This window comes from Polistes dominula, unplaced genomic scaffold (genome assembly GCF_049000335.1).
Source record: "Polistes dominula isolate Pdom_NZ unplaced genomic scaffold, Pdom_raw_medaka contig_77, whole genome shotgun sequence".
In the NCBI taxonomy this organism is placed as follows: domain Eukaryota; kingdom Metazoa; phylum Arthropoda; class Insecta; order Hymenoptera; family Vespidae; genus Polistes; species Polistes dominula.
The window spans coordinates 3,241,612-3,269,101 of record NW_028301152.1 but is presented as its reverse complement, the minus strand read 5'-3'; the positions used below and the strand labels follow the sequence as shown (position 1 = coordinate 3,269,101).

General features: G+C 32.0%; 4 protein-coding genes and 1 long non-coding RNA gene across 12 annotated transcripts in view; 2 read left to right on the top strand and 3 right to left on the bottom strand.

Moving 5' to 3' along the window:
* Positions 1-5,709: 5,709 nt before the first annotated feature.
* On the bottom strand, positions 5,710-9,238 carry LOC107064117 (serine hydrolase BPHL). Of its 5 annotated transcripts, none has more exons than XM_089178341.1 (7): positions 8,920-9,238; positions 8,762-8,852; positions 7,990-8,310; positions 7,640-7,895; positions 7,412-7,557; positions 6,621-7,322; positions 5,710-6,016 (listed from the first exon to the last, which is right to left on the bottom strand). In XM_089178341.1, the coding sequence occupies exons 1-5, from the start codon at positions 9,061-9,063 to the stop codon at positions 7,464-7,466; spliced, it is 906 nt and encodes a 301-aa protein (XP_089034467.1). In that variant the 5' UTR covers positions 9,064-9,238; the 3' UTR covers positions 5,710-6,016; positions 6,621-7,322; positions 7,412-7,463. The 5 variants fall into 5 exon arrangements, with proteins under 5 accessions (XP_089034467.1, XP_089034470.1, XP_089034469.1 ...); XM_089178344.1 differs by having other exon boundaries at positions 6,621-6,781; XM_089178343.1 differs by having other exon boundaries at positions 6,621-6,781; positions 7,347-7,557; positions 8,920-9,237.
* A 170-nt stretch (positions 9,239-9,408) lies between these two features.
* Positions 9,409-11,051, bottom strand: vih (ubiquitin conjugating enzyme vih). The gene is made up of 4 exons (XM_015316455.2): positions 10,917-11,051; positions 10,402-10,516; positions 10,082-10,286; positions 9,409-9,979 (listed from the first exon to the last, which is right to left on the bottom strand). The coding sequence occupies exons 1-4, from the start codon at positions 11,018-11,020 to the stop codon at positions 9,858-9,860; spliced, it is 546 nt and encodes a 181-aa protein (XP_015171941.1). The 5' UTR covers positions 11,021-11,051; the 3' UTR covers positions 9,409-9,857.
* An 817-nt stretch (positions 11,052-11,868) lies between these two features.
* LOC107064118 (kxDL motif-containing protein CG10681) lies at positions 11,869-15,893 on the top strand. Its single transcript, XM_015316452.2, has 4 exons — positions 11,869-12,024; positions 12,111-12,310; positions 12,373-12,507; positions 13,984-15,893. The coding sequence occupies exons 1-4, from the start codon at positions 11,876-11,878 to the stop codon at positions 14,112-14,114; spliced, it is 615 nt and encodes a 204-aa protein (XP_015171938.1). The 5' UTR covers positions 11,869-11,875; the 3' UTR covers positions 14,115-15,893.
* N (neurogenic locus Notch protein) overlaps positions 15,387-27,490 on the bottom strand; it is a 174,156-nt gene continuing 162,052 nt past the window's right edge. For 2 of the 3 annotated variants that reach the window (XM_089178337.1, XM_089178339.1), the window contains 6 exons: positions 23,915-24,458; positions 23,229-23,759; positions 22,896-23,128; positions 20,755-22,600; positions 18,890-20,676; positions 15,387-18,801 (listed from right to left, as the gene is read on the bottom strand). In XM_089178337.1, the coding sequence (XP_089034463.1) occupies positions 17,663-18,801; positions 18,890-20,676; positions 20,755-22,600; positions 22,896-23,128; positions 23,229-23,759; positions 23,915-24,458 (6,080 nt within the window). In that variant the 3' untranslated portion in view covers positions 15,387-17,662. The remainder of the gene's footprint in view (positions 18,802-18,889; positions 20,677-20,754; positions 22,601-22,895; positions 23,129-23,228; positions 23,760-23,914; positions 24,459-27,490) is intronic. The other variant, XM_089178338.1, reaches the window with a different exon arrangement.
* Positions 24,339-27,185, top strand: LOC149030656 (uncharacterized). 2 transcript variants are annotated; one of them, XR_016178507.1, is made up of 3 exons: positions 24,339-24,475; positions 26,687-26,876; positions 26,975-27,185. It is a non-coding gene; the product is annotated as an uncharacterized LOC149030656 (long non-coding RNA). The 2 variants fall into 2 exon arrangements; XR_016178508.1 differs by having other exon boundaries at positions 26,687-26,883.

Here is a 27,490-nt window from a genome sequence, read left to right as displayed (position 1 = left end):
ATTGAAGTTCTGCTTTGTAAGGCTCATTAATTGCAATCGATTTAAAAGAAACTTAACAAAAAATTCACATCAATCATTTAACATCGAAATATTTCATTGTAATTGTTTAAGAGGTAGCCAAGTTGATTACACGTGTAACTATTTATTGAGGCCACGATTTTGACACACAGAGCCACTTTCTTGTAGAACGATCCTGAAAACGGATGACAACGGTCGCAAGCTGCCGTAAATGGCGTCGACTCTCCGCTTACAGAGGACACAAAGATGTATAATCTCTCTTTCGAAAAAGTCGCTACTAACGAAGAAAGAAGATGAAGGAAAGAGGAGGAAAAGGAGGAGGTGGAAGAGTAGGAGGTAATGGAAGAGGAGGATGAGGGACCAAGTGAATCGATAACGGTGTTCTTGAAATCTGAGTCACGTTCTCCTCGCTTTCCCTCCCAATTCTCTATATCGAATTTTTTACTTACCATTGCCGAAAACTCTCATGTCAGTATTGCGTTTCATCTCGAGGACGTCTTTCCACGATCACTTTCTCGACCAATAAGGGTTGTTTGTTAATTTGTGCAAGATTTTACGTCGAGCTCGTCTCATGTTGAAAACTCATTTTTAACACGTAATAATGAATATCAGAATGCTCTTTGGAATGTTCTTTTTTATTTCAAAAAAAAAAAAAAATGATGAATAATAAATTAATTTTATACAGTCTATTATAATTATTAAATTAACAAATAATTTATTTATATTTTATGATTCTAATAAGCTATGTAATATCGATGAATATGTATCAACAAATTAATGCAAATTTTTGAAAGAAAGTAACTAATTGGAAGTATGAATAATAATATATGTAATAATATTAACACGTTAAGCATTACATTAAACGTACTTTTGGTTTGGGTAATCGCAATTTATCTTTGAGTTCGCATTTTTATTGTAACCCTTTTGATTTTTTTTTTTTATACCGAATATAATATATTCTTCTGCATTAGCTGCATTGTTCTTATTTTAGTTCAAACAGACAATCAACAAATTTGTCACAACGATGTATTCGTTACTTCTTTTTTAAACATTTAATCGAATATTTCGTGGTATGATCGTCGCTTGCCGTCAGAACGGAAAACAATGGAAAATCAGCAAAATATTTGATATTGAAATATCAAATATATTCAGTATAATAAAAGTGATTTATTTGAGAAAAGAATTTTTTCCTTTGAACAAATTTGATTACAGTACATAATAAATACTACGATAATTAATATCAAATGCATAAAAAAAAACGCTATTAAATAATTTAAAATAACATTCAAAATTCTGTTATACATTACGAAGGGGGAAATAAATAACAAAAATATTTTTGCAAACAACTATGTAATCTTATAAAATGTTTTCAACCATCGTTGCGTCTTCTGCGAATTTATCAAGCACGAGTGTGGGAGGAGTCTCTCCATGGTTCCTCGGCCCTACACTTTTGGTGGCCGGAGAAATTGCAATTTATAACGTCGAGAGCGTGAGTGCAACGGTATATACGTAAAGTTATACGACGTCGTTGGCAGAAAAGAAACGAGCCGAGAAAACGGACGAACGAACGAACAAGCAGAGTCCAAGTGGAATGGTCGACGTCGTGGAAACGGTCGTCCTTTTTAAAACATACACCGATGCGTTAGCAAAGTCTATATATGTATGTGTGTACGCTCATGTGCGAGAGTACACGCGAGTTATCGACTTGCGTTTACCCTATACGTCGTCTTGTAAAGTTCACTTGCATCGTACTACTCTTTACGAGCTTTCAAGTTTTTATGGCAATCTTCTGTCGGGAAGATAGATTATCTTTAAATCTGATACTCGGTGTATTTTTTTTTTTAGCAAAATTTAGATTAATAGTTACACAATTTGTTAGTTTTATTGGAATAAATAAATATATCTTGACGTTGTAAGCGTAATTAAATTATGTTCATGTGACGTGATTAATCAGATATTAGTTGTTTCTAAATGTGTATTACTATGCAGAAAAATTCAACAAAACAAAACAATTCAACAAAAGTTGTCTTTTGTAGGCGTATTTTATCAAGAAATGATAGGAGAACGTTTTCATCATTATATAATATAATATAAAAGATGACTAAACACAAAATTTAGAGAAAATACCAAGGTAAATACTAATCTGAAAAATATCTATTAAAATTTAAATTAATACATTTTTATTTTGCGAATGAATGGATGCATTAAAAAATTGTGAATATTTCTTAAAATAAATATGATTATATGCATTAATTAAATAATATTATTCGTTAAATTAGAAGTAAGCAAAAAAACCAAATAAATGTTTGTTATCGATCAGTATCGATTTTAAATTAGATGTGAAATAAGAAAAGATGGATAGGTGTTTTGTAATATGAAAATAAAAAACAAAATCGATTTAAAATAGTCTATCGTAGGCAAGACAAGGTGAAGAATTAGTCATCGATGCGAACGAATATAACTGCAACGATGTCAACTACTCTATACTTTCTATGGATCGAGAATGAATTATGCGGTTTGCTTGCAGTATTGTAAAGAAAAAAGTAAATGTAGGCAAGATTGAATGATACTATCGTTGTGTTTTCGTTGTCACCGTCGAGGGAAAGAAAATTAAATCGATAGTCGATGAAACGGTCTAACTTCGAATGTCCTTACTGAGAACTTGCTGAACGACGTAACTATTTCGAAAGCCCAATTGTGAATTCAGAGAAGTAGAAACATGATTCATATTATATAAATAATTATACATATATCAGTGTTGTACACCTACTACCGAATCAATGATTCCATAATTCATTTTGAAATTGATTTTAATATTTCATTCGAAACACTTGTTGTACACTTTGAATCGCTCTCTTTTATTTTTTAAATAAAATATAAATATATTTTTACATCAATTTTTCATGACAATTTTCATTAAAATTCATTAAAAAATGTTATATTAACGTAATTTTTTTTTTTCATTATTCTGTTTTTAAAGTAGAAGAAAAACCTTACATAAAAAAATCATATATATTTTCTCTCTTTTCGAAAACAACTTTCTGCAAAATAAACAAATTAGCGTGAAACAATGATGTGACAGCTCGTATATAAAATTTATTCTTGATATTTTAAAAAATAAAGTTTAATAAGTCCCTTGTGTTTGATATACCAGATTCAATGTGCTTTACCAATAAAAGTACAGGGATGTTACTCCTAGGATAAGAACTAGAGAATAAAGAAAAGTAGTATTGGGTTAAGAGGTGGTGTATAAACGTAAGTACGTGCTGCTTTGAAGTTCTTGAAAGTTGGAAGAAAAAGGGGATGGAGAAAGTTGCTTTGAAAAAAAAAAAAAGAGCAAATACTAGAGACGTGAGAGACGGATAAAACGTCAAAGAAAACTGCAAAAAAATAAAATAAAGAGAACAAAAAGAAATGTATATAAACGCACAGACACATATGTATATACTCGAATCGAAGAGAGAAACGATGTGTCCATATTTGGCTACACCCGCTGCATTCTCTCCATCCTACTTCTTTTTATTTCTTATTACGGTTCTCGCCTATATCTATATGTTGCTTTCAGTTTATACGATTCACATGATGTAACAACGTCGTCACAGTTCTCCTCATTTAATACCATCGGTGAAGATTGTACTCCATAAGAGCTAAAATGGTACGTAGTTAATGTTATTTAAAAACAAAAAAATTCTTTCATAAAAGAATAACAATTTTAATTATATTTTAAATAACAAATTTAATTAAAAACAACACGATAGTTACCATTAATCTAATATCAAGGTAATCAAGATAAGTATAATCATCCAACATCTGTTAATTTAATAATACTATAAATAGTACAAATAATATATTATGTCGAAAGAAAAACAAAACAAATTTTACGATGGAATAAAAATGCTAATAAAAATAATGAAAAACAATGCAAGCTGCAATGCAATAAACGTGAATATAATTTTCTGTAATATGGCTAGTTATAAGATTTTTCTTTTCTAATCTAGCAACATTATCATCCAATGAAATAACGATATCTTCTAGAACTATTAGCCTGAAAAAAAGCTCGTTTGAATTAAGGTCTAGATGGGCGTAGTTAATTCAACTAATGGTCGAACTTTATCGTTCATACGCCCTGTCCTTTATATGCAAAACGCTCCCTAAGGGTTACTTGGGGTCACGAGGGCAGCTATCTCCTATCAGGTCTATTATACGCTCTTTTTTAAACCATTCCATATAATCGAAAACAAAAATGAGTATAACAAATGAGAATAACTCGTACAAAATTATAAAAAAAATAAAACATTAACTATTTGACAAGATAAAATTTGCTTTAAAAAGAATCGAACGTTTTTTTTTCTTTATATATAAATGAAACTCCAGTATCGTTTTACGCCATGTTCAGAAAATGTACCTGCAGTTTTGTACTGAAAAAGACTTGCATCGCATTTTACACAAAAGGTGTTCGTATAATAAGTAGCACGAAACTACTTTCTACGAAAGTAACGGATGATATACCGATATTCGTTTCGTCTCGAGATACCAATAATGCAAATTCGTGGTCTTATACTTTATCTAAAAAGGTTTTCTACTACCCTAATCGTGTCTTACAGTTTGGGAAAGTGTACGTCTAAATTTCGTAAATTAAACAAATAAAATAAATTATTATCTATTTGAATAAAGTCAAATATTCGATCAACCAATTAATGAACAATCGTGAAATAAAATCATATTGTATAATTTAAAGATGGCGCAGGTTTAAAATTATATAGAGTTCGCTTGTGGCAGAACCATTGATTTTTGTCCGTGGAGAAGCGCATTGCGGACGTTTTGGCTATTTGCCTCGCGATCAATCGTAAAACGGCGCGACCGAAAAGTTTTTAATTAAAATTCGTCATTTGGCTCTATTGTTTCGATCAAATTTATATTAAATGTAATTTTAATGAAAGTAGAATCGATGTCGTTCATTTTATTTTTAGCTGAAATAGAATCTCAAACGTTTTATTAATAAAATATATACCATGCACAAGTATTAACATAACGTCATAGTAAATAATATTAACAGGAGACTAAATATGTTTAATATTAACAATAAATATTATTTAACAAGAGAATTCACGAGCTTAAAGCGAAACTAATGAGAGAACTGTACATAACTGGTACAGCAAAGAAAGGGGGATTAATTATTCAATCTCCAGACGGAATTAATTAAGCTATGCGCGTTTATACTAGTTGAACTTCATTAGGAAGTTTATAGGACAGATCGTACATAAAGGCCAATATAAAAAGAGAATATAGCAAAAGTTCGAAAAATGTTTCTCTTTTATCTTTGAAAAATCTTAACTTTTCTCCCTTGATATTTTTACAAGTATGAACGATGTTCTTCATAATTTGAGAACATGAAAACAGAGAGAATTTTCAAGCTGAAAAAATATCAAGAAAAATATAACTTTCGATTCACGTATGTTCGTAAATCTTTTTCTAGTCACGATTGAAGTGATCGTGAATTTTATATTATAAGGAATAAAGGAATATCAGGCCACTTGGTAAAAATAATAAAAAAGAAAATATTTAACGTGTACGCAAAAATTAGTATGCGCTTATAATGCAGAAAAGCACGAGTGCATGCGAACTAGCTCAGCGAACATTAATTATGATAGAACATAAAGAAAAGCAACGCTCTTATAAATACAACACGTATTATAAACAGATATATAATATATATTTATATATCATATGTATAATGTAAACAATATAATCTCATTATTTATAAGGTTTATTAAAATTATTGTATTGCTTTAAACTCACTGTTATTCATACGACGAAAATAGCTACTAGTCGAACTATGTCTGCCCCGAGAGGAACTTCTTTATTAGCTCGTTGAATTCGTTGTACTCTTTCACTCTCTCTCTCTCTCTCTCTCTCTCTCTCTCTCTCTCTCTCTCTCTTCTCTCTTTCTCTCTCTTTAAACGCAACCTCGCAAATGACATCGTTCAATGTTTTTCTACTGTAATAGAGAAATATTAAGAGTATGTTAATAAAATTTAAATAAAGAACATTATATATCCTATACTACATCATAGAATTTAAAAGTTATCAAATATAAATTTGATAACAGGACATGCAAGAAAGTCTATTATTTAAAAAATAAGATGCAAATTTAGAAAATCTATAAATTATTTCTATATTCTTGGGCGAAACAAGTCAATTAAAAAAACTTGCATATAAAGTAAAATAAATATAAATGTTCATACGGAATGCTACTTCTACGAAACGATAACAACAACAAAAATCGATAATTTTATCTAGAATAAAATCGTAGATACGTTTATATCAATAGATCGAGAATCTCGTTATGACGTATCGAGCAGTCACCAGTGTAGTGCATGATTGATATGCAGATTAGATGTTATATACTTGTTATGCTAGTGGCAAAGTAGTGAACGGATGTCAGATCTACGATCGTACGTGTCCATTATCTAGTGCTCATATCATATTGTTTCCTTATCCATTTAAACAACAAAAAGTTTATAGAATGCAAATTTAAAATAATATGTGTAGAATGTAGAGCAACGATTGCATATAATAATAATGTTTGATATTATAATTACTTAAAGCTCGATGAAGCTCGTAAGTAAACGCCTTCATAAAAATCACCTTCATCAAATGACTCCATAGCCTTGGCATTACATAAGCGACACTTCCCGTACTTACAACAGCTTGTTATCGTAATAATAATCTTGTTAATCTTGTAATAGAAATAGAAAGTAATCTAGGACAATTAATAAAATGATTTGATCAATTATATGTCCTTTGACTTATCACGTTCATTACTTGTAACTTTTAATAAGACTTCAAAATAATGAAATATTTGTGAAATTAAAAATAATATCGCTCGTTTGGCTAAAGAAGAAAAATGCTGACAAACTTGTAAGAGAGATTCTTTATTATGGAGTATGGATCAATAGCAATTTGCTAAGACTGTTGTTCGTTCGAACATCTTAGAATAGAAAAGAGGAGCTATAGAAGAGGTGAAATTCAATACCGTGACACTTGATTTATGTTTTTTAAGAGGCACCACTCTAGGTACTTAGTCGGTTCGCTACGACCGGGCACGTCGATCGTATGACCTGGCACGGAGGACGTACGTGGGATAACCGGCATCAGAACTCAAGCAGAGAAAGGAGAATCGCGATACAGCGTGGGCAAAGGAAACGTTAAGCCTCTTTCGGCGAGCCACGACCAAAAACGATTTCGAGTTCTATACCTTTCTCACTTGTGACGTTCAACGATCCGGTTATGATACTAGGTTCCTAAGTAAGATAAATATGTCTGACCTGCACGCTCTTCGTAGGATGAAGATTTCAATTATATGTCTATGTAGAAGTAATAGAATACGTACAAATATAGTAAAACTTGTCCTTATTAAAAAAATGACAATATAAAAGATATTTTTAATCTTCTGTTAGGAACTTCGTTGTCAAGGCATTAAATTCGTCTTGATATCTTAAATGTAAATTATGAGCTCCTTTTTCAAATATTGTAACTCTGTAACAAAAATTTTAAATATATATTTAAAATTAATATAATTTGTACAATTAAGTAGAAAAAATATGCAAAATATATATACTTGGAATTTAGTATATGATCTTTTAAATAATCTGGATGTTCTGGCTTTACAATAACATCTTTAGCCCCATGTATAATTAAAGTAGGGCACTTTATTTTAGGCAAATCGTTTTTACATATATCACCCTTGTTTTTTTCATAAATTTTTTTCATAGTATCTACCCAACTGGACCAAGTATTTCTAAAATACTCTTCTCCATAAACTTCAATCATTGGTTGTTTCATTTTTTCCGACCACGTGTCGATGTTTCTAATACCTTAAAATAGAATAAAATATTTATAGATCTTCGTTATTCATAAGATAATAATTTTAATAATATGTAAATATAAAAGCTTAGAATAAATGATTACTTTCGTAAATTTTGAGTTCTTCGGGAATGATGTAAGAATTCGCACCAAATACGACCATCTTACGAATGTTATCAGGATTTTTAGCAGCAAGTATGAGAGATGTGATACCACCATCACTCCAACCAATTAAAGAAAATTTTTTATATCCTAAAGTTTTCATTAAATTAAAAGCATAATCGGCATCGCGTTGAAAAAAGTCATCAGAAAATATTCTGTCAGGTGGTCTCGATTTTCCATATCCAGGTGGATCCCATGCTACTATGGTTAATTTATTTTTATCAAGATTTTCCAGTTGAGGTTTAAAGTCAGTCCAGGCAGTTCCTAGAAATAAAACGAACCATTAATAATAATAAATGAACAAATATTTAAAACGTATTTTTTTACAAGTTATAAATAAATAATACATAAATATAATAATATATTACTTAATAAAGAAATAAATAATAATAATAATTAATAATTAATAAAATATATTAATTATTATTATATTCAATATAATTATATTATTAAAAGAATTATAATAATATTATTATATTATATATATTGTATTATAATGTATTAATATAGTATAATATATTAATAATAAATGTATCATACATAGGTATGTTCGTTATTAGCATTTCCTACTTTACCGATAAACGTTAACACTACAACCTATTGTGACAATACCTGTATACTGATATCTTTTTCACATAGTTATTTCAATCAACTTACTTCATAATTCATAAAATTTAATACATTTGTGGGTATAAATATGTAATTTTTTAATTACCTAAGGCACCAGGTAATAAAAGGACTGTATGGTCACCAACACCAACTTTGACATAGTTAATATCGAAGCCATTGACATTGATCTTCTTTTCCTAGAAAAATATAATACACATATGAAAATAAAAAATTATTTCATTAGTAAATCAAGGTATCATTTACCTCAAAATTTGAATTTGTTTTCATTGAAAATGCTCGTGCCGTTGTTGTACACGCTATTTGTATATTATGCTTATAAAAATTGAATGATGTTTTCTTGGTAAATGCATGTGCAACTGAAAGAAACCTCACAGGTAACGCCGCCATGTTTCATTCTATACTGAGATTGTAGTAATGTATGAGTAAGCACAAAGTTAATAAAAATTATCTAAGAAAAGATTAGATATAACTACTTCAGTTATTTTCCGATTCAAATTAAATTTACAAGATACATTAACAAAAATAATAAAATATGACTTCCTTATAATCTTAATACATTGTTTTTGAATGATTTTCAAAATGTTTTGTGTATCTATGTATTTTAAATGCATGATTTATTATTACAGTCTGTTATCTGACTCTATATAACAAATGTCCGGGTACCTAGTACTTAAAAATAAATAAATTTGAATAAATAAATTTTTGGTATCAAATAAGTTTCTTCAATTAGTATAATCAGTTTAAAATATTTATTTTGGAATTATACAATGATTATAAATGAAATGGAGATATATATTTATACCAAATGCACTTGTCAAATATGATGTTGATATTCAAGATATATTACTAAGTGTAAAATAAATAAATACTTTTCATAAAAAATCCGATTTAATTGCAAATGTCTAAAATGTTCTTACCTAATCTTGAAATCAGAGATTCTATGAAATTAATTTCGTGGTAAGAACAAAAATAATTAGTTTAAGGACAAATGCAATAAAGCGAAGCATGTAATGTTGTTCCCATATTACACTTTAGACTAATGAAAGATGAATCTAAAGATTTCATGTCAATGTAAATAAGTCTTAGAAGCATATAAGGTTCAACTTTTTACTTAGTTATAATCAAAACACTGATAGGAATAATAGCAATGAAGATTCAGAATGATTATAATTATGGACTTATCATGAATCTTGATTAAGTTTGTGATTTCTGTGATATTCTTCCGTTAAGAGCTTTTTATACTTTGTTTGATCGCTCCACAATTCTGCTGCCAAGGGATTAAGTGGACTATCGTTGTTAGGTTCTGTTACATACAAAAATAATTATATATATATATGTATATAAAAAAGAAAAAAATATTGAAGATTCAACTTTATATCATTTAAATATAATTAAAATTACTTACCACTAAGTAGAGATTGTATAGATAATAAAATTGTACGAACATCATACAAAGCACTCCACTTATCTTTTAATATATCCAAACAAATATTTCCAACCGAATCCACATTTGGATGAAAACAAGGGGTGGCAAATCGTACTATTGGTGCACTGTATGGATAACTATGTGGAAATTCCAAGGTCAATTTATATACAAAGCCAGAATAAACCTAAAGCACATAAATTGAAATGTTTTATGGATATATAAAAATACAAAACATAAATCAAAAATATGATAAATATAAATTATTTTATAAAAATAAACTATTCTCTAAATAAACTCACTGTATCTTTAGGTCCCGTAATAGTTCCAATCCATTTGAATAAGTTTTCACTTTCTGGAAAAGCAGAAACTCCTTTGTCTGTACTCGTCATCAAAACCATAAGTTCCTTTTGTAGCCTAAGACATATATTTTCTTAATAAGCACTCATAAAATGTTTTAATGTTAATAATAAGAATGTATGTATGAACTATCTAATTAAATAAACGCTTATAATTTTAATTAAGTGAATAAACAATCTTCATAATAACAAAGTACTCGAGTAAATATATTAATCAACATTCTGTATACACTAAACACGCATTTAAGTACAATGATTAGATATTATTTTGATTAAAATCTAAGGTTATGTTGTTCAATAACATATTCGTGTAACCGAATGAATTTTTTTGAACCAATGCACTATTTTAGAATAACCAGTGAGAAAAAAGTCTAATTTAAATTAAATGACAAATATAAAAGTATAATATTGATAGGAAAAGTAAAAGAAAAAATTAGACGTATTAGTGGAAGACGTACCGTTTACTAACTGCATGATTATCTTTAGGTTTGCTCTGTTTTTCTTCTGTAGCTTTACTCGGTGTGTTTTGAGAAGAATAAAACGGGTTGATGTTTTGGGCCATTTTAAATGCAAGTACACACAATAGTATTATCAATAAAGTTTCTTATTTTAGCAAGATTATAATGACAAGGTTTTGCTTCAAGGGACAACAGTCACTGTGAAAATTTGAATGTCTCACGTGCTATTATCAGTCTTGAAAACATCGAACAACGAACAGCTGTTGACGTTCTCCTCCCCCGTGTAAACGCGTTACTTATTACGTTGCAAATATCAACAAATTAATCGTAATTAATATTTTTTAATTGCACATAACGGTGGATTAATTTGAAAGAATTAGAACTTGATTTTTCTGATGTAATCAACATTGAACAGCTGTGAAAAACAATAAATATCAAGTGACATTTTCGATATTTTTGTATTGTTTTTTATTTCATTGTGGCGCCACGATTTAAAAAAGTTTTTGAATTTTTTTATTAAATTGACAATTTTGTACAACTTTTTGACTTTTTAAACAATAATTAATACGAAATATTTATATTTTTAAAACAATATTTCATTAAAATAATAAATGTTTCATCGTAGATATGTATTTGAAGTAACGTGAATGTGAATCCCAATACTGAGTTGAGGATAACTTGATAATGGCGGAAACGATGGAGTGTCAGTTTGACAGTCAAAGATCAATAAAATAATTTGATGGTATTATTACTATGTCTTGAAAAATGTTATGTTTTGATAAATGTTTAAAGTATATTAAATATATGTATATAGAGATTCACTGTAGTGAGAAACTTGTAATTATTGCATATTGAGTCAAAAACTTTGAATGTGAAATTACAAACAAATTTTGTATTTTTGAATGGGAGAATTTGTGAAAAAATAATTACAAAAGTTTTTACCAAGAGATATAAGAATCATGACAACTACACAAGGAACACCAGAATCAGATACTGGAAGTTTTGAATGTTTTCAAAATTATACAGCACCAGAGGTGTTCATACAAGGTCTGGCAGGAATTGTTGATCAACAAGATGTAGAATCTATGATACGAGCTCAAAAACAGATGTGAATATTACATTTACATACAATTTTTAATAATTATTTTAAAACTATTTTCCATATAATAAGGATTGGATTTATTTATATTTTAGGTTACAGAGATTTGAGAAAACCAATGAAATGTTAACCAATTGCAATCAGTTATCAATAAATAGGCTTAAATTGGCAGGAGCTGAATTTAAAAAGCATACTGCTTTATTGATTGAAATGAAGAAAGACTTGGATTTCATTTTCAAGAGAATACGTATAGTGAAAACTAAATTAAGTCAACAATATCCGCAGGCATTTAACGGTATGTTAAATATGAAAAATATGATAGAGTATTTGAATATCAGCATTTAACTAATGTCACAGAGGCTGTAAGAAGCAGTTTAGCGGAAGAAGTCATTGTTGAAGATATTGATTGTCCAGTAAAGCCATTGGAACCAGAAATAGTTCCCCTACCAAGTGCTATGGTCAATGATACAGAGAGAGATCCAGATTCAGATGGTAACCATAATTGTACTTGAAATAATAATACAGTTATACAGTGAATTAACATTATCTTCGAATGATTGTTCGATTCTTCAATATATACACGATTGGTAATGAATTTTTATTAAACGTTTCTGACTCATAATGTTAATGATGTTTTCAACAAAGTATTCACTGTGTAGTTTACATGCTTGTAGGAATGCTTCCTATAATATATACAAAAACTGTGTGTGCAATGCCAAAGTACTAACTTTAACATTTTCTTTATTGTATCGTCATTTATAAAAAATAATATATATATAAAAGATATAGTTAATTATTTATCGTTTACAGTATCTACAGTATGTTTTGTATATCGCTATTAGGAAGCTTCTTGTCATCGTGCTATATATAAATGACAATTTGCATTTAAGAGTTCATTTACTCTTTATATGTAATCTTGCATAAAGTAATGCTATATATAATTATAAGTTTTAAGTTTTTTATATTATCAAACTAATTGCACAGAAATATTGTATATTGCCCAATACCGTTCACATACGATATTACATATTTATCATAAAAAAAATCATAGTTTTCTATTCTAATAAAGATGACGTTTAAAGATAATGTCAATGACAGAAAATACAGATTTATCTATCTAGTAGTGTTATAAAAAATTTATAAATATTAAGAAACTCAATTTCTTGCCTACTTACAGTTATTATGTTATCTCTAGTTCAAAACTTCTAGTTCAAAACTTTAGATAATTACATATATTTAATAAGAGTATATTTAGATAAATATTCTTATAAAATACTAAACTAAAGTATTCTGCCATTCAATTCAATTAATATGTATTTACTAGTTATAAAGTTTTTAATCAAAAATATATTAGTGCACACTTATAAAGAGAAATTAGGAATTGTTGCTACTGGTGCTATACAGATTTTAAAGCTGCGATTACTTGAGATTTTATTCCATTGTAAAGAAAAAAGAAAAAAAAAAACAAGGAAAACAAACGTATTCACGAGCAAAGTTCGTTCGATGTAAATTTCACTAAATTGATGATGGATAATATTTTTTAATGTTAATGAACAAAGTGATGGTACCTTGTATCGACGATGAATGATGAGTGTCATTGAATGTACATGTTACAGTCGAAGTAAATACTTATGTTACAAATGCAAATAACGTGTAAAGAAGAATAGAGAGTAAAAAAATAAAAAAAATAAAAGAACGTACTTCTACTGTAACATATTTATCTTATAAATGTTGTATAATGCGGTAAAATTTAGGAGATAGCATGATAAAAGAAAAATTAAATATATGAGGAGCCTTTATCGTCAATTTCGTTAAAAGATACTACTCATTTCATTTTTCCCGTTTTTTTTTTTCGAGAATGAACAACCTTCGAGCCTGTTGGCTCCCCCCTCTTTCCTCTACAAAACCAAACTTTGAAAAGTAAAAATAAACAAAGCTAAGTTGATATCAATTATTCTTCGTGTACAGTTCCAGTCGAGGAGTTTCAGTTCGCGAAGCTGCGTAAAAGGCGAATTAAGAGCAACGACAGTTCATCGACGGAAAGCAACAACGATCAGAGTATCGCCGACACGTCATCCTGCACTTCTGACACCGGTTGAATTTTCCCGCTAGTTCGCCGACGAGTTTTTTAAAAGGAAGCGGGAAAACTACGTGAAGGGAGAGAAAGAGAGAGAGAGGGAGAGAGAGAGAGAGAGGAACAGACAGAGACAGAAAGATAGAGAAAGAGAAAGAAGAAAAAAGAAAGAAACAAAAAATGCATAGAAGGGAAAAACATTTAAAAAGAAAGAGAGCGAATGAGATAATTGTTTATTTACGGCGACACTCGTTGCTCTCCTTAACTCGACAATAAACAAAACAAAAGAAAATAACTAATTACAAATATGCCTCTTTATTCATTGCACAATTGCAAGTTCTGTAATACGCGTATTAATATCAATGTCCAAATAAAAAGATTCAAATTTAATAAACAGTTTTTTTGTATGTATATAAAAAATTTGCGGTGTTGATCATTTTATGAAGACGAAAAAAAAAAAATAATTCATTTGGAGTAATTATTAAATGTGAATAATATCTCGTAGTTTTGCTGAATTATTTATTGAAATTGATCTTTGTTCTCTTTTCTATTGGGTTTGTATTGTCGCTATAGCTAATGGTGTATCGTTAGCTATAGTTAGGTGACTTTCGAGTTGGACGTTAAATATTTTTGCGATAAAATCGCGGTTCACCTTCAATAAATGTTATTTTTTCCCACTTCTTGGTCAACATTACGAACGAAGAGGACAAGAAAGAAAATTGAAGCCTTTTATTTGAAAACGCACTTATCGTAAATAATTTATAAATTATAAGTCTTTGTTTTCAAAATAAGATAAATGAAAACTAATAATAAATTGATCTAAGTATTCATAATGAATTTAAATATTAATTAATAAGTAATATTGAATTTATAAAATGAACTTATATATATTTAATGCTTTTATTTCGCTTGTTGTTAGTTGAGATTACACCGATAGATGGAGCCCGAGTGGCACTTGATTCGCGGTAAATTTAATTAATTATATATCTATATATATATATATATATATGTTTTTAACAATAATATATAATAAGTTTATATTTATATAAAGAAATTATGATATTAAATCATATGCAATGATGATCAAAATGTGTACAAAAAATAAAACCAAAGTATAAGTAATAAAAAAAAGTATAATTGCCAGTGACCACCTATATAAACCTTATCAATACATTTGAAAAACATACATTAATAATTTCGTCCAATTTTGCATGATGAGATATAAAGCAATTAAAAAAAAAAAAAAAGAAAAAAGAACAAAAAAATATATCTATATAAAAGAACAACGAACCTATCGTGAATGTTAGATTATCTTTATTATTACATCCGTTTAAAAGGCATAACTTATTTATAAAAATATGGGATCAAGTAGTTGGGAACGGGATAGGATATAATAATAGGATCGAACAAATTCTTAGTTCGCTTATAAAATAGTTAATACGAATAAATCTCAGTACTTTTTACAAGTTACAAGAAATAACAAGATCTATCGTAATTATAAGAACTTATTTATAAGTGGATCTTAGGCTATATCAGTATATCCGTAAATCTGTTCTTTTTTTTTGTTCTTTAACACAGAAATATGATGATTCGAAAGAAGAAAAAGAGAGCAGTTGGAAATGAATTATGAACACATAATAACTGCTTTCTATCGTACAACAATGAATTTATATATGTATATATTGTCCATGTATCGTTGAAAAACTTTCACGATTATTATTATTATTACTAATGAACAACGTAGATTCGTGATTTAACTTTTACACAGTATCTTTCTTTCTTTCTTTCTCTTTTTTTTTTTTTTTTCAAATAACAGTATATCCTCGTTATACGCGAAACAAGATAATTGTTTACTTTTTCGATAACAAACGCATTAAAGTTCCATTAATAATTTTCTATCTCATATAAATCTTACAAAAATACATACACGTTTCTCTTCTTCATATTTTTATTGTCATGTATTTGGCAGTACCCGCATAAATTTTGGCAATATAAGGGCAAATCGCATAAAGATACTTTCTTATAAGATCAAGATAAAAGCCATATATAAATATAGAATTTCTCATTTCTTTCAATGAATAAGTTTACGATATAGGCACAAGTATTATGTAGATCCCTTAGATTTCATTTATAGGAAGAGAACTTTCTTTCATGCTAATGCATAATTCAGAACAGCACTAAAGATAGCTAGAATTAATTCTTAACACAACAAGAAATACATAATTCGTTATTTAGATGTTGAAAAGAGAATGATGTGGTTACGACATACGAATCATTTTATAATAAAAAACGGCTAACTTACATTTTATAAAAAAAAAAAAAAACATGTAAAATAATGTACAAAATCGAGAGAAAAGGTAATTATATAAAAAAGTACTCGATAGGGGGTGCAAAGTGAGTTGCAGAGGGAAACGGAAGAAAAGAAGAAGAGGAGATACTATTTACAAATTATTTGTTTTTTTTTTTATAAAGTAGAGGTTGAGTTAGTAGTTCTACGTGAATCCCGATTCCAATATGTCCATGTTTACTTATCGAACGTGTCACTGGCGACATATTGCAAGCGCGCGAAGAACTATACTTTTTCGACTATTACTACTAGTAATAATTATGTAATAATAGTAATGATGGTGATAATAATAATGACGATAATAATAATAATAATAATAATAATAATAATAATAATAATAATAATAATTCAATAATAATAATAATAATTCAATAATAATAATAATAATAATATAATATTAATATAATAATATTAATATAATAATATTAATATAATAATATTAATATAATAATAATAATAATAATAAAAATAATAATAATAATCTCTTTTCTCTCACAACAATCTATAGTATCTAATTTTCGTACCGTTTAACTGCGCTACAAATTCTTATTATTTAAACTCTCTTTCGGCTACTTCGGGTAGAAGAGAGGTCAGAGAAACGTATTAACACCCATCGATGCACTCTAAATGTAAAAATGATCCATATTTGTTGAAAGAAGTAAACATTAATAATTATACTACTTTTGTTAAGATGATGGATCGCACCTCTCGATAGGAATAACATCGAGGAAGTAAGAAAACAACTATAAAAAGAATGCCATACGTATGGAATGTTTATGTATGGAACTGTACGTTCATAAACGATCGTACAAGAAAAAATAAAAAATAAAAAAAGAATAAGAAAAAAAGAAAGATCTTTCTGACACTCTCCTCAACCAGACACTCATACTTTATATATATCTTACAATTCGCACAAAATCAGTAAAAAACGTATTCATTAAAAGGCCATTAGGAAACATTGTGCTTCTCGAAACACATAATTTAATACATTCTTCTACATATACTTATCTAACACACTATATAGCACTCGAAGGCACAATTTATTGTTATGCAATGGCCTCTTCATAGGCTCGTGTATGTTTTCACGCTAATGAAACAACTATTACTCTCGATCTCGACGAGCTAATCACAGTATATACTCTTTCTTCCTTTCTTCGTATCTTCTTTTTTCTCTCACAATAAAAAGCTACGATTTACTCGGGCGAGAAAGAGAGCGTTTGCTCGTTTCATATATAAATTGCCTCCGAGCCCTTGTTACTTTGATGAGCTCCACCCCCAGCACCGTAAGCGTTCGGCGATGCCATACACTCGGACCAATCGCTGTTCGAGTGAGGTGAACTCGAGGACCAATGTCCGGGGCTGTCCGGTGAAGGCGTCGGAAAACTTTCCGGCGCTTGCATTAAATGTTGCGGCGTTACGTCCGGCCCAGAATGATGAGATGGTGGCGTCAAGTACTGATAGTACTGTTGTGTTTGTTGTTGTTGTTGCTGCGTACTTTGTTGTTGTTGTTGCTGCTGTTGCTGCTGCTGCTGTTGTTGTTGTTGTTGTTGCTGCTGTTGCTGCTGCTGCTGTTGTTGTTGTTGTTGCTGCTGTTGCTGCTGTTGTTGTTGTTGTTGTTGCTGCTGCTGTTGCTGCTGCTGTTGCTGCTGTTGTTGCTGCTGCTGTTGTTGACTGGAATAAGGTAAATTCTCAAAATCGAACCCCACTGGTGGCATGCCTCCATGTTTTTGATGCGTCGCCTGTCTCATGGCGGCGATGTGCGTTGGTGATGTGGGAAGTGACGGCCGGCTTTTTGCTGGCGATGGCGAGCCCATATAGCTCGCTTGAGGAGAGAGCGTCATGTTTGACTGTACTGAATGTGGCGGTGACTGATTGCTGTACGGTGGCGATAACGTGTTCACCATACCCTGCGTTTGTCTCTGATGCGAGGCTAATAGTTGGTCGTGAAAATTTGGCAGCCCATAGTTACTACTACTGAATGTGTCAAGGCCAAGCTGTTGCAAGCCTGGCATGGACTGTCCCTTTATACAATCCTCGTACGCTGGCGGTTGTTTCGCTGTCGCCGTATGACCCACTAAAGGCAAGGCGTTACTGTAAAGGCTCGCACTGTCGTACGGGCTTGGTAGGTTTCCCTCGGCTCCCTCTGCTCCCTGAGGGATTTCCTGGTTTGGGGGTTGAGCGCCACGCTTCGCTGGTGGCTTCTTTACCGATGGCTTTCGCCTCATGACCACCACTGCTCCTTCGGATTCTGGACTGTTTGGGTTCCCCGTACCACCAGTTTTTGGCCGTTTCTTCGATTTCGCTTGTTTTGGTGCGGAACCGATAACGGTTGGATGTGTGATAAGTTGAGGATGATTTGGTGATCCTATAAGTACAAATATCGAATGTTACAATGATTTCTTTTTTAAATGTACAAATTACAATAGAGAAATATATGTAAATTAAATGCTTACCTATTAGAGGACCATTCGGCATGACGGTCACCATTTGAGGTGATCTAGGTACATGCTCGTCTAGTAATCTGACGATATCATGATGTAACCTTTCGCTAGCTACATCTCTCGGTAATCGATCCATGTGATCTGTTATTTCTCTGTTGGCGAATGTGTCGAGTAAAGCTTTACAGGCTTCAAAGCTACCCTCCCTTGCAGCGAGGAAGAGCGGTGTCTCGTCTTTATCGTCCTGTGCATCTCTGTTCGCACCATGGACAAGTAATATGTTAACAGCATCCACGTTGTTAACAGCTGCGGCCCAGTGAAGAGCAGTTTTACCACTATTATCAGCAGCATTTATATCAGCATCAGCATTAATAAGATCCTCTACCATTCCTTCAGTTGCTAAACGTGCAGCCAGTATCAAAGGAGTAGTACCGTCATGCATGCGAGCGTTAAGATTCGTTGCCCTGTTTCTAAGAAGAATTTGGAATACTCCCATTGCATCCGCGGCGACGGCTGAATGGAGAGGTGTTCTACCGGTATTGTCTTGTGAGTTAGCATCAGCTCCAGCATCCAATAGACGCTTAGCTGCATCTGATCTGGCGTATCTAGCAGCGAGATGGAGCGAAGTTTCACCACTTTTATCGGTGGTAGCATTTAAATCAGCACCTTGTGCTACGAGATCAGCGATCACAGCTGCAGTACCGTCACTTTCATCTTCCTCTTCTCCAGTGTCAAGACCACCACCACGTACAGCGGCAACCATTAATGGAGTCATTCCACATGGTCCTCTAGCATCTACATCTTGACCGAGCTCGAGACTAGGTGGTGTTAAAACTCCTGCATCTGGTCTAGTTCTTATTTCAGCTGCATCCAAATGTTGTTGAGTCCACATTCTTGGTTCTGTTTCTTCATAATCTGTAATAGCTGTATGATCACTTGCATAACCGGGTTCAATAGCTCTCATTCGTTTTGACGGTGGAAGATCCGATTCGTCGTCCGACCATTGTTGTGTTCGACCATTTCCTACGTCAAGATCCATGCAATTAATCGATGGTTGTTTATTGAGATTCCGCATTTCTTGACCATCAGGACCACGTCGACGTGATCTACGTCTCTGACCACTTCCACTATTTGTTCGTAGAAAACCCTCTGGAAACCATGTTACTCCAACAGCTCGTCTTCTTTGTGTTGTTACCAAGACTCCTACAAGCATTCCTCCGACTACCACAACAAGAGTACCGATGAAGACAAAATTAAAATTTGTTGTTGGTTCAGGTTTGTCGGGATTTTGAGGACCAACAACACCTCGAACTTCTTCGATAGGGAAATTTTTCGTAAGAGTATGTTTCGAGGCTGTAGCAGCTAAATATTCTGCTGCTTCATTGGCTGATGGGAAGCATACGGCACCTTGTGTAACTGTACATTTTCTATTGTCGATTTCTAGATACGCTATTACACCACTTGGACTATTAGTATAGACAGTTGCCGGTTTGCCAAAGAAATTTGTTTCTAAACTTGGTTCTCGATCTCTTTTCCAAGGATATATCATGTCATTACCAAGCTCATCTACTTTTACACGTAATGTAGTTCTTAATTGGTGACCAATATCTCGTAGAAATGCTACTACGTTCAAACGGAAAGTCTGCATGTCCATCCTGACTACAACTGAAATAACACCTTCAGCTAAGGAAGGTGGTTTTGTCTCACAATCCAAGCCGTCCCAATTACATTCCTCGTTGTTACATCCATAATCGCAATGGCCGTTGGCGTAATGTTTCCGACAATACGCGTCGTATATCGGACTAAACATTAACAAAAAACGTAATTAATATCATTTTTACATATAAACCATAAACTTGTTAAAAATTTGTTATACTTACTTGCAAGGATCTAGTTTTTTCTCACAGTCTCTTCCATCGAAGAGACACTGAGCGTTGTTGCATACTTCATCGCAAACATCATTCATGAAGACATCCCAACAGTTTATTGGCGCGGTACAGTTCCTCCAAGGATTAATACCGAGAGAGCAATCGTTTCCATCAAAATTACATGCGTATATATTACATTCTTCGTCGCAGTGATGATTACCAGACTTTTCTTCGCAATGATTTTCGATACACTTTTGTTTTTCGCGTTTCAGATCGAGATCGTAAGCATTCATGTCCTTCGGAATATTTGAATTCGTTTTACCGAATACACCACCTCTGTAACTTGGGTCGAAAATTTCACAATTCTTGCCAGTCCATTTTGGTGGACAATAACAGATGTAATCTCCAAGAAGATTTTCACAAACGGCCTCTGATTGTTGGCAAGGATTACTTGCACATTCATCTCTAGAATCTATTTCACAGTGAGTACCCGATGTTCCTGGGGGACAAAGACATTTATAGCCTGTTTCAGTTTTAGTTATTCGGCAGGTACCACCGTTCAAACAAGGTTGTGTATCACAGTAAGAGCCAGCAAATTCACAATTTTTTCCATGATAATCGTTAGAACAGAGACAGGTATGACCGGCTTGTTTAGCAGTACATACTCCACCATTTTGACAAGGTGAACTATCACAGAAATTAACTTTTACTTCGCAATGACGGCCCATATAACCTGGTTTGCAGTTACAATGATAGTTATTTATAAGTTGGACACAATCTTGAGTACCAGGTGAAGTACAGGGATTCGATAAACATTCGTTGATATCACCCTCGCATCTTGGCCCCACAAAACCTGGTGGACATTTACATTCGAATCCACCAACTTTATCAGTACATGTTCCATTATTGTGACATGCGCCAACTACGCAATCATCCACGTTGATTTCGCATAAAAATCCAAGTGTACCTGGTGGACAGGAGCAACTGAAGTTATTGATTAGGTCGTGACAAGTACCACCATTTTGACAAGGATTTGGCCTACAATCGTCAACATTGAGTTCACAATTTTGTCCTTGGAAACCTTTTGTGCATAGGCATTGATATGAGCCAACCAAATCTTTGCAGGTTGCTCCATTTTGACAAGGAGCGGAGTCACATTCATCGATTTCTTCTTGACAATAAGAACCAGCGTAGCCTTCGATGCAATGACATCGATGACTGTTTCCAATATCCTCGCAAGTACCATTATTACAAAGATCCTTTTCAAGTACGCCTTTTCTAATAGAAGCATCTTTACACGAGACCATTTCTACGTCACAAACTTTGCCCGTCCAACCTGGCGAGCAATTGCACTGATATTTGTTATTGTGTTGAACGCACGTTGCTCCGTTTTCACAGGGATTATCAGCACACCAGTCTACATATTCGCCGCATCTTGTGCCGGTATAGCCATAAGGACAATGACAGGTATAATATTGTACATGATCGTGACAAGTGGCACCGTTTAGACAAGGCAAACTATCACATTCGTTTATACGATATTGGCAATTTGAGCCAGTATAACCAGGTTTGCAAACACAAGTATAGTTGTTTATTCCATCGATACACTTGCCACCATTCATGCAACTGCTATCAGTGCAATCTTCGTCGTTTGTTTGACAATTTATACCAGAGAAGCCAAGTTGACATTGACATGTATACGAATTTACATATTCCTTGCAAATTGCACCATTTTGACATGGCTGTGCTTGACATTCGTTGACATCCACTTCACAATGTTTGCCGTTGAAACCATCAACGCATAAGCAAGTATAGTCACCGATTCCATCTAAGCACGTTCCTCCATTTTGACATGGATCTGTAAAAATTCATAATTCATGGTATTTTAGAACATCAAATAAAGAATGAAAATAAAATAAATAGTGTAATTAATTAAGACATTGTATAATCAGTTTAATATTAAATTAATTTAGGCGATATCAATTTATTATCTGATCAATGTTATAAAAATTGTAGCTGCGTCAGTGTTAAGTGATTTTTTTGACGAATAAATGCAAAAATCGATAATTTTTGATCTATTATTGCGGCATTGTTTCGTTTTTTTTCTGATTTAAAAGGCGGTTCTAAACTTATTATAATGAATCGACGCTTACATGATGCACAATCATCGGTGTTGACTATGCAATCCCGGCCTTCGTAGCCTTTAGCACAGGCGCAATGATAAGATCCATTAGTGTTTATACAAGTGGCACCATTTCGACACGGGGACGTCATGATGCACTCGTCGACATCTTCGCCACACAATCTGCCAGAGTAACCTAAGGTGCAAGTACAGGCAAAGTCGAGGAAGTTTGACGAAGGTGAGCATTTTGCATCGTGTAAACACCTGTGAAAATAAAATTTTAGTAATTAAATAAGATCCAAATATATTAATAAAAACCTAGAACTAGCTAAATTAATTTTTATTTGTTATTTAATCAACATACTTGTTAGGTGAACAAGGGTCAAGTTGGTCCTCGCAATTTCTACCGGTATGAGGTAGCTCGCAAACACATTTGTAATCGTTTACAAGATCGATGCAAGATCCAGTATTTTGACACGGATTAATTTCGCAATCGTCGATGTTAGTTTCACAATTTGTGCCAGTGTAACCCGGTAAACACTTGCAACTATAACCATTGAGATGATCGTTACAAGTGCCACCATGTTGGCAAGGATTCGAGCCACATTCATCGATGTCAGCTTCACATCTTTTGCCACCATAACCAGGTAAGCAATGGCAAATAAATTGATTGACTCCATCTTCACAGGTACCACCGTTTACACAGGGATTGCTAGCACATTCGTCGACATCACTGAGACATCTTGCATCATAATAACCGCGAGGACATTCGCATCTAAAATTATTTACTAAATCGATGCATCGGCCACCGTTTGCACAAGGATTGCTTGCGCATTCGTTTATATCTGTTTCGCAGTGTTGTCCGGTAAAACCAGGCTTGCATTCGCACGAATATCTAAAATGATAATGGTTACAAATTAGCATGGTGTATTGGATAGTTATTAATCAATTCGTCAGGTATTTCAGGTTCTAATACACTCGTGTAATTTAGATTAATAATAATTTACATTCTCAAATTTGAATTGATCGTTCCAAAAGACAATTATTTACCTGTTGATACCATCAATACACCTAGCTCCGTTTCTACATGGATTACTGTAGCATTCGTTGACGTTGACCTCACAGTTGGTACCAGAAGTTCCAGGTCTGCATATACATTGATAACCATTGATCTTATCTTCGCAACGTCCTCCAAATTGGCAAGGATTGCTCTCGCATTCATCGATTTGTGTTTGACATAGTCTGCCAGTGAAACCTGGGAAACAACTGCAACTGAAGCTGTTCTCGCCATCGATGCAGTTGCCACTGTGACAAGGATTCGATTGACAATCGTTTATGTTTGTCTCGCAGGATGCACCAGTGAATCCTGGTGGACATTCGCACGTATACTTTGCTATCGAATCCTGACACGTTCCACCATTCTTGCATGGCGATGAGGCGCAATCGTCGATGTTGATTTGACAGTGGGAACCAGCAAAACCATCGGCGCAGGTACATTTGAATGAGTTTATGAGATCGGTGCATATTCCATTGTTCAGGCAAGGCTTTGCAGCGCATTCGTCGATATCTATCTCGCATTGGGTTCCCGTAAAACCTGTAACATTTCGAAAGGTAATATTTTAATACTTATTTTCAACATTATCTTCACTTTTTATTCTAATTATTCTCTTAATATTTTTTAAAATAATATTTCAATAAATATAAAAATGATAAATAATATCTGTTTAACTAAATTGAATTCACAAACAATTTTTTATTCATTCATAAATGTTGATACCTAAAAAAAAAGAGAAAAAAATGAACGATGAAGAACAAGGAGACGATTAAGCATATTTATTTCTCCTTTCTTTTTCAAACAATTCCATAAACAGTATAATAAAAAAAAATATTCGGAAAAAGAAGATAGAGTTTGTTTCGGGATACAGATGATCACGAGTTTCTAAAAGTAGCTAATGAGTTGAAACAGGTTAGTTGATTATAGATTAAAGTAAAAATAATGAGGGAATAACGGCGAAGTGCTAGGAGATTAGAGAGCCAATTTTCTATCGTTCGAATGCATTGAAAGCATCATGGCGAGAAAGAGAAAGAAAGAAAGAGAGAGAATGAGAGAAAAAGAGAGAAAAAGAGGAGAAACGACTAGACACCTAACAGCCAATCTATGTGTCCGCGCGATCGTGCGTACTCCCACGTTCGAGCAGGCGTGTTCGGGTAATTGTAATCTATTGCCTCGGTACAGTGTTCTCAAAAGAACCTACGCGCGTTGATAAAGTACATGAACTCCGAGGAGAGCACGATCCTGGTCCGTCACTTCAGCCTCTCACCTGCCTACCCTCCTCCTTTCCTCCTCTCCACTTCTTTTTTCTTGATCATTCCTTTCTTTTATTTTTCTTGTACTGTTGTATCCCGCCCACCAAGCCACGCGTATACGTGCTTTGGACTCGAAAGAGAAGATAATGCGAGAACGCTCCTTTAAATTGGAAAACCAATATCTCGTTAAATCCTTCACCGCTATGTGAATTTCGTGTGTACACCTTTTATCCTAGGGACCACAATATATTATTACCATTTTATTCATACTCTCGTTATCTTATTTGTAATTAGAAACTAAAAATTGTTAATAACGAATATTAATTTAAAGATTTTTGATTCGGTTAAATGATTTGTTTTTAATTGGAAAATTGATATTTTTATTTTAAACGTTTATTTTGCCATGTGATTTATGTGCATTTTATTTTAGAAATCACAGTGAAATTTGTATTACTGCAATATAATTTAATAAGATATTATTTATAGTAAACGTTAATGTGTTTTCCTTTATACTGTTACCTAATTATTTGTTTTATATATTTTATTCGATGGAATACAAAATATTCCTCATATTTCATCGGCGACTAGCATTGACATCAACTTATCAAAACGATTTCGATTTAATTGCCAGGAATTCTTGTAATTGTAAGATTTACGTACGTTATGTTCAAATGATTTCTTTTCTTTTTAATATTTTATTTTTTCTCATTATTTTTCTATTTATCTTGAATAATCGATAGTAGTAGATCTATCAAAACAATATTACAAGTATCGGGCTACCGTGCGTTAAGCTTCCTATGAAGGTTTCTCGATCGTGGATTTGATACACCCTTTCGATATTATCATGCTAAGCGGATGATCGTTACCTATACGATGCTTGACTTATGTAGTGTTGAAACGATAACTTTGAAAAAGGCTTTAAGATGATTTTGAGAAATTTTTTCTTCATTGTCATTGTACTTATTCGTTCGAAATAATACTTCGATATAATAATAGTAAATTAAAATGAATATACAAATATTAAAATATATAAAAAAAAATACTGCAAATATTTTATAATAAAAACGTTAAATAAAGATCCTTTTAGACATTTATAATAAATAAAGTTAGTATTAGGGATTTGGAAAGTAATTCATTATTTTATAATGTAACATTACATCCGTAAGACAAAAATTAACATTTTATGTGCGAAACATAGTTCTAAAAAAAATATATATCTCACAAAGATTTTTATTCCAGCATGTATGAATACAGGCGAAATAAAACTAGACCATCTGAAAATAATGTTCCCTTTCCTGTATTTCTATTATATATATATATATATATATATATATATATATATATATATATATATATATATATATATATTCGTATAGTTTGTTCGGTTAAAATCATACGAAAGAAACAATTACTACAATTTTCGACATAGATTATTATCGCAAAATGAGGGAATATTTTCTCTATCCCTTTGTTTTTCCTTTTTCCTTATTTCTTTATTCTCCAGTGTATAATAAGTTTCAGGTATCATTTTAAGCTATCATTCTTGGTGATCTATTGCACGTATCCTGTTCATTGAAGTGTGAATGGCACTGAATAGCAATAGAAAAATTTGACGGAGGTAGCACCTGCAATAGGAGAAGATACCGCCTGTTCTAAAAGAGAAATACAAAAGTCGAAGAAGCCGTTCGCGGATGAAAATCTAACGGTAAAACGTAAGAGTTATCTCGCACGTATCGTTCCGGCATCCGGACGAACGACGCCTCGAAGCAAAAGACATACTTACATTTCTTCTTTATCTTTCAGATTTAAGTGTATAGAGGATGAGTTTGCTTATTGTACATCGATCAATTTGATCGATATTTGTGATAATCGATTGAACACGTGTTTAACTTAGCAATTTCTTTAGATAATTTTTCAATATATAAGATATTTTCAAACAAATCTTATATACAATATGACAACTCATTATATGAAATGTATTATATAAGTTTCATTAAATATATTTAAATGTATTATTTCGTAACTGTATGATTAAAATTTAAAATAAACAAGTATTAAGTGATTAATGATTGATGCAATTGCCTATACCGATTTCCGAGATGCTTGAGTATCAGCTCATATAAAATCAAATGGAGATCCTGCCACTTTGATGAGTTACTTTGATTGATAAACCATATACGTTCTCTTAAATATAATTAAACATAACTGTAAGCGTAAACGTTATAATATAAAAAAAAGTATTCAATGATTAATGATCGGTCAAATGTGTATATACTTTTTCTGCATGAGAAATCTAATTAAGACGCAGTCTTTTAAAGT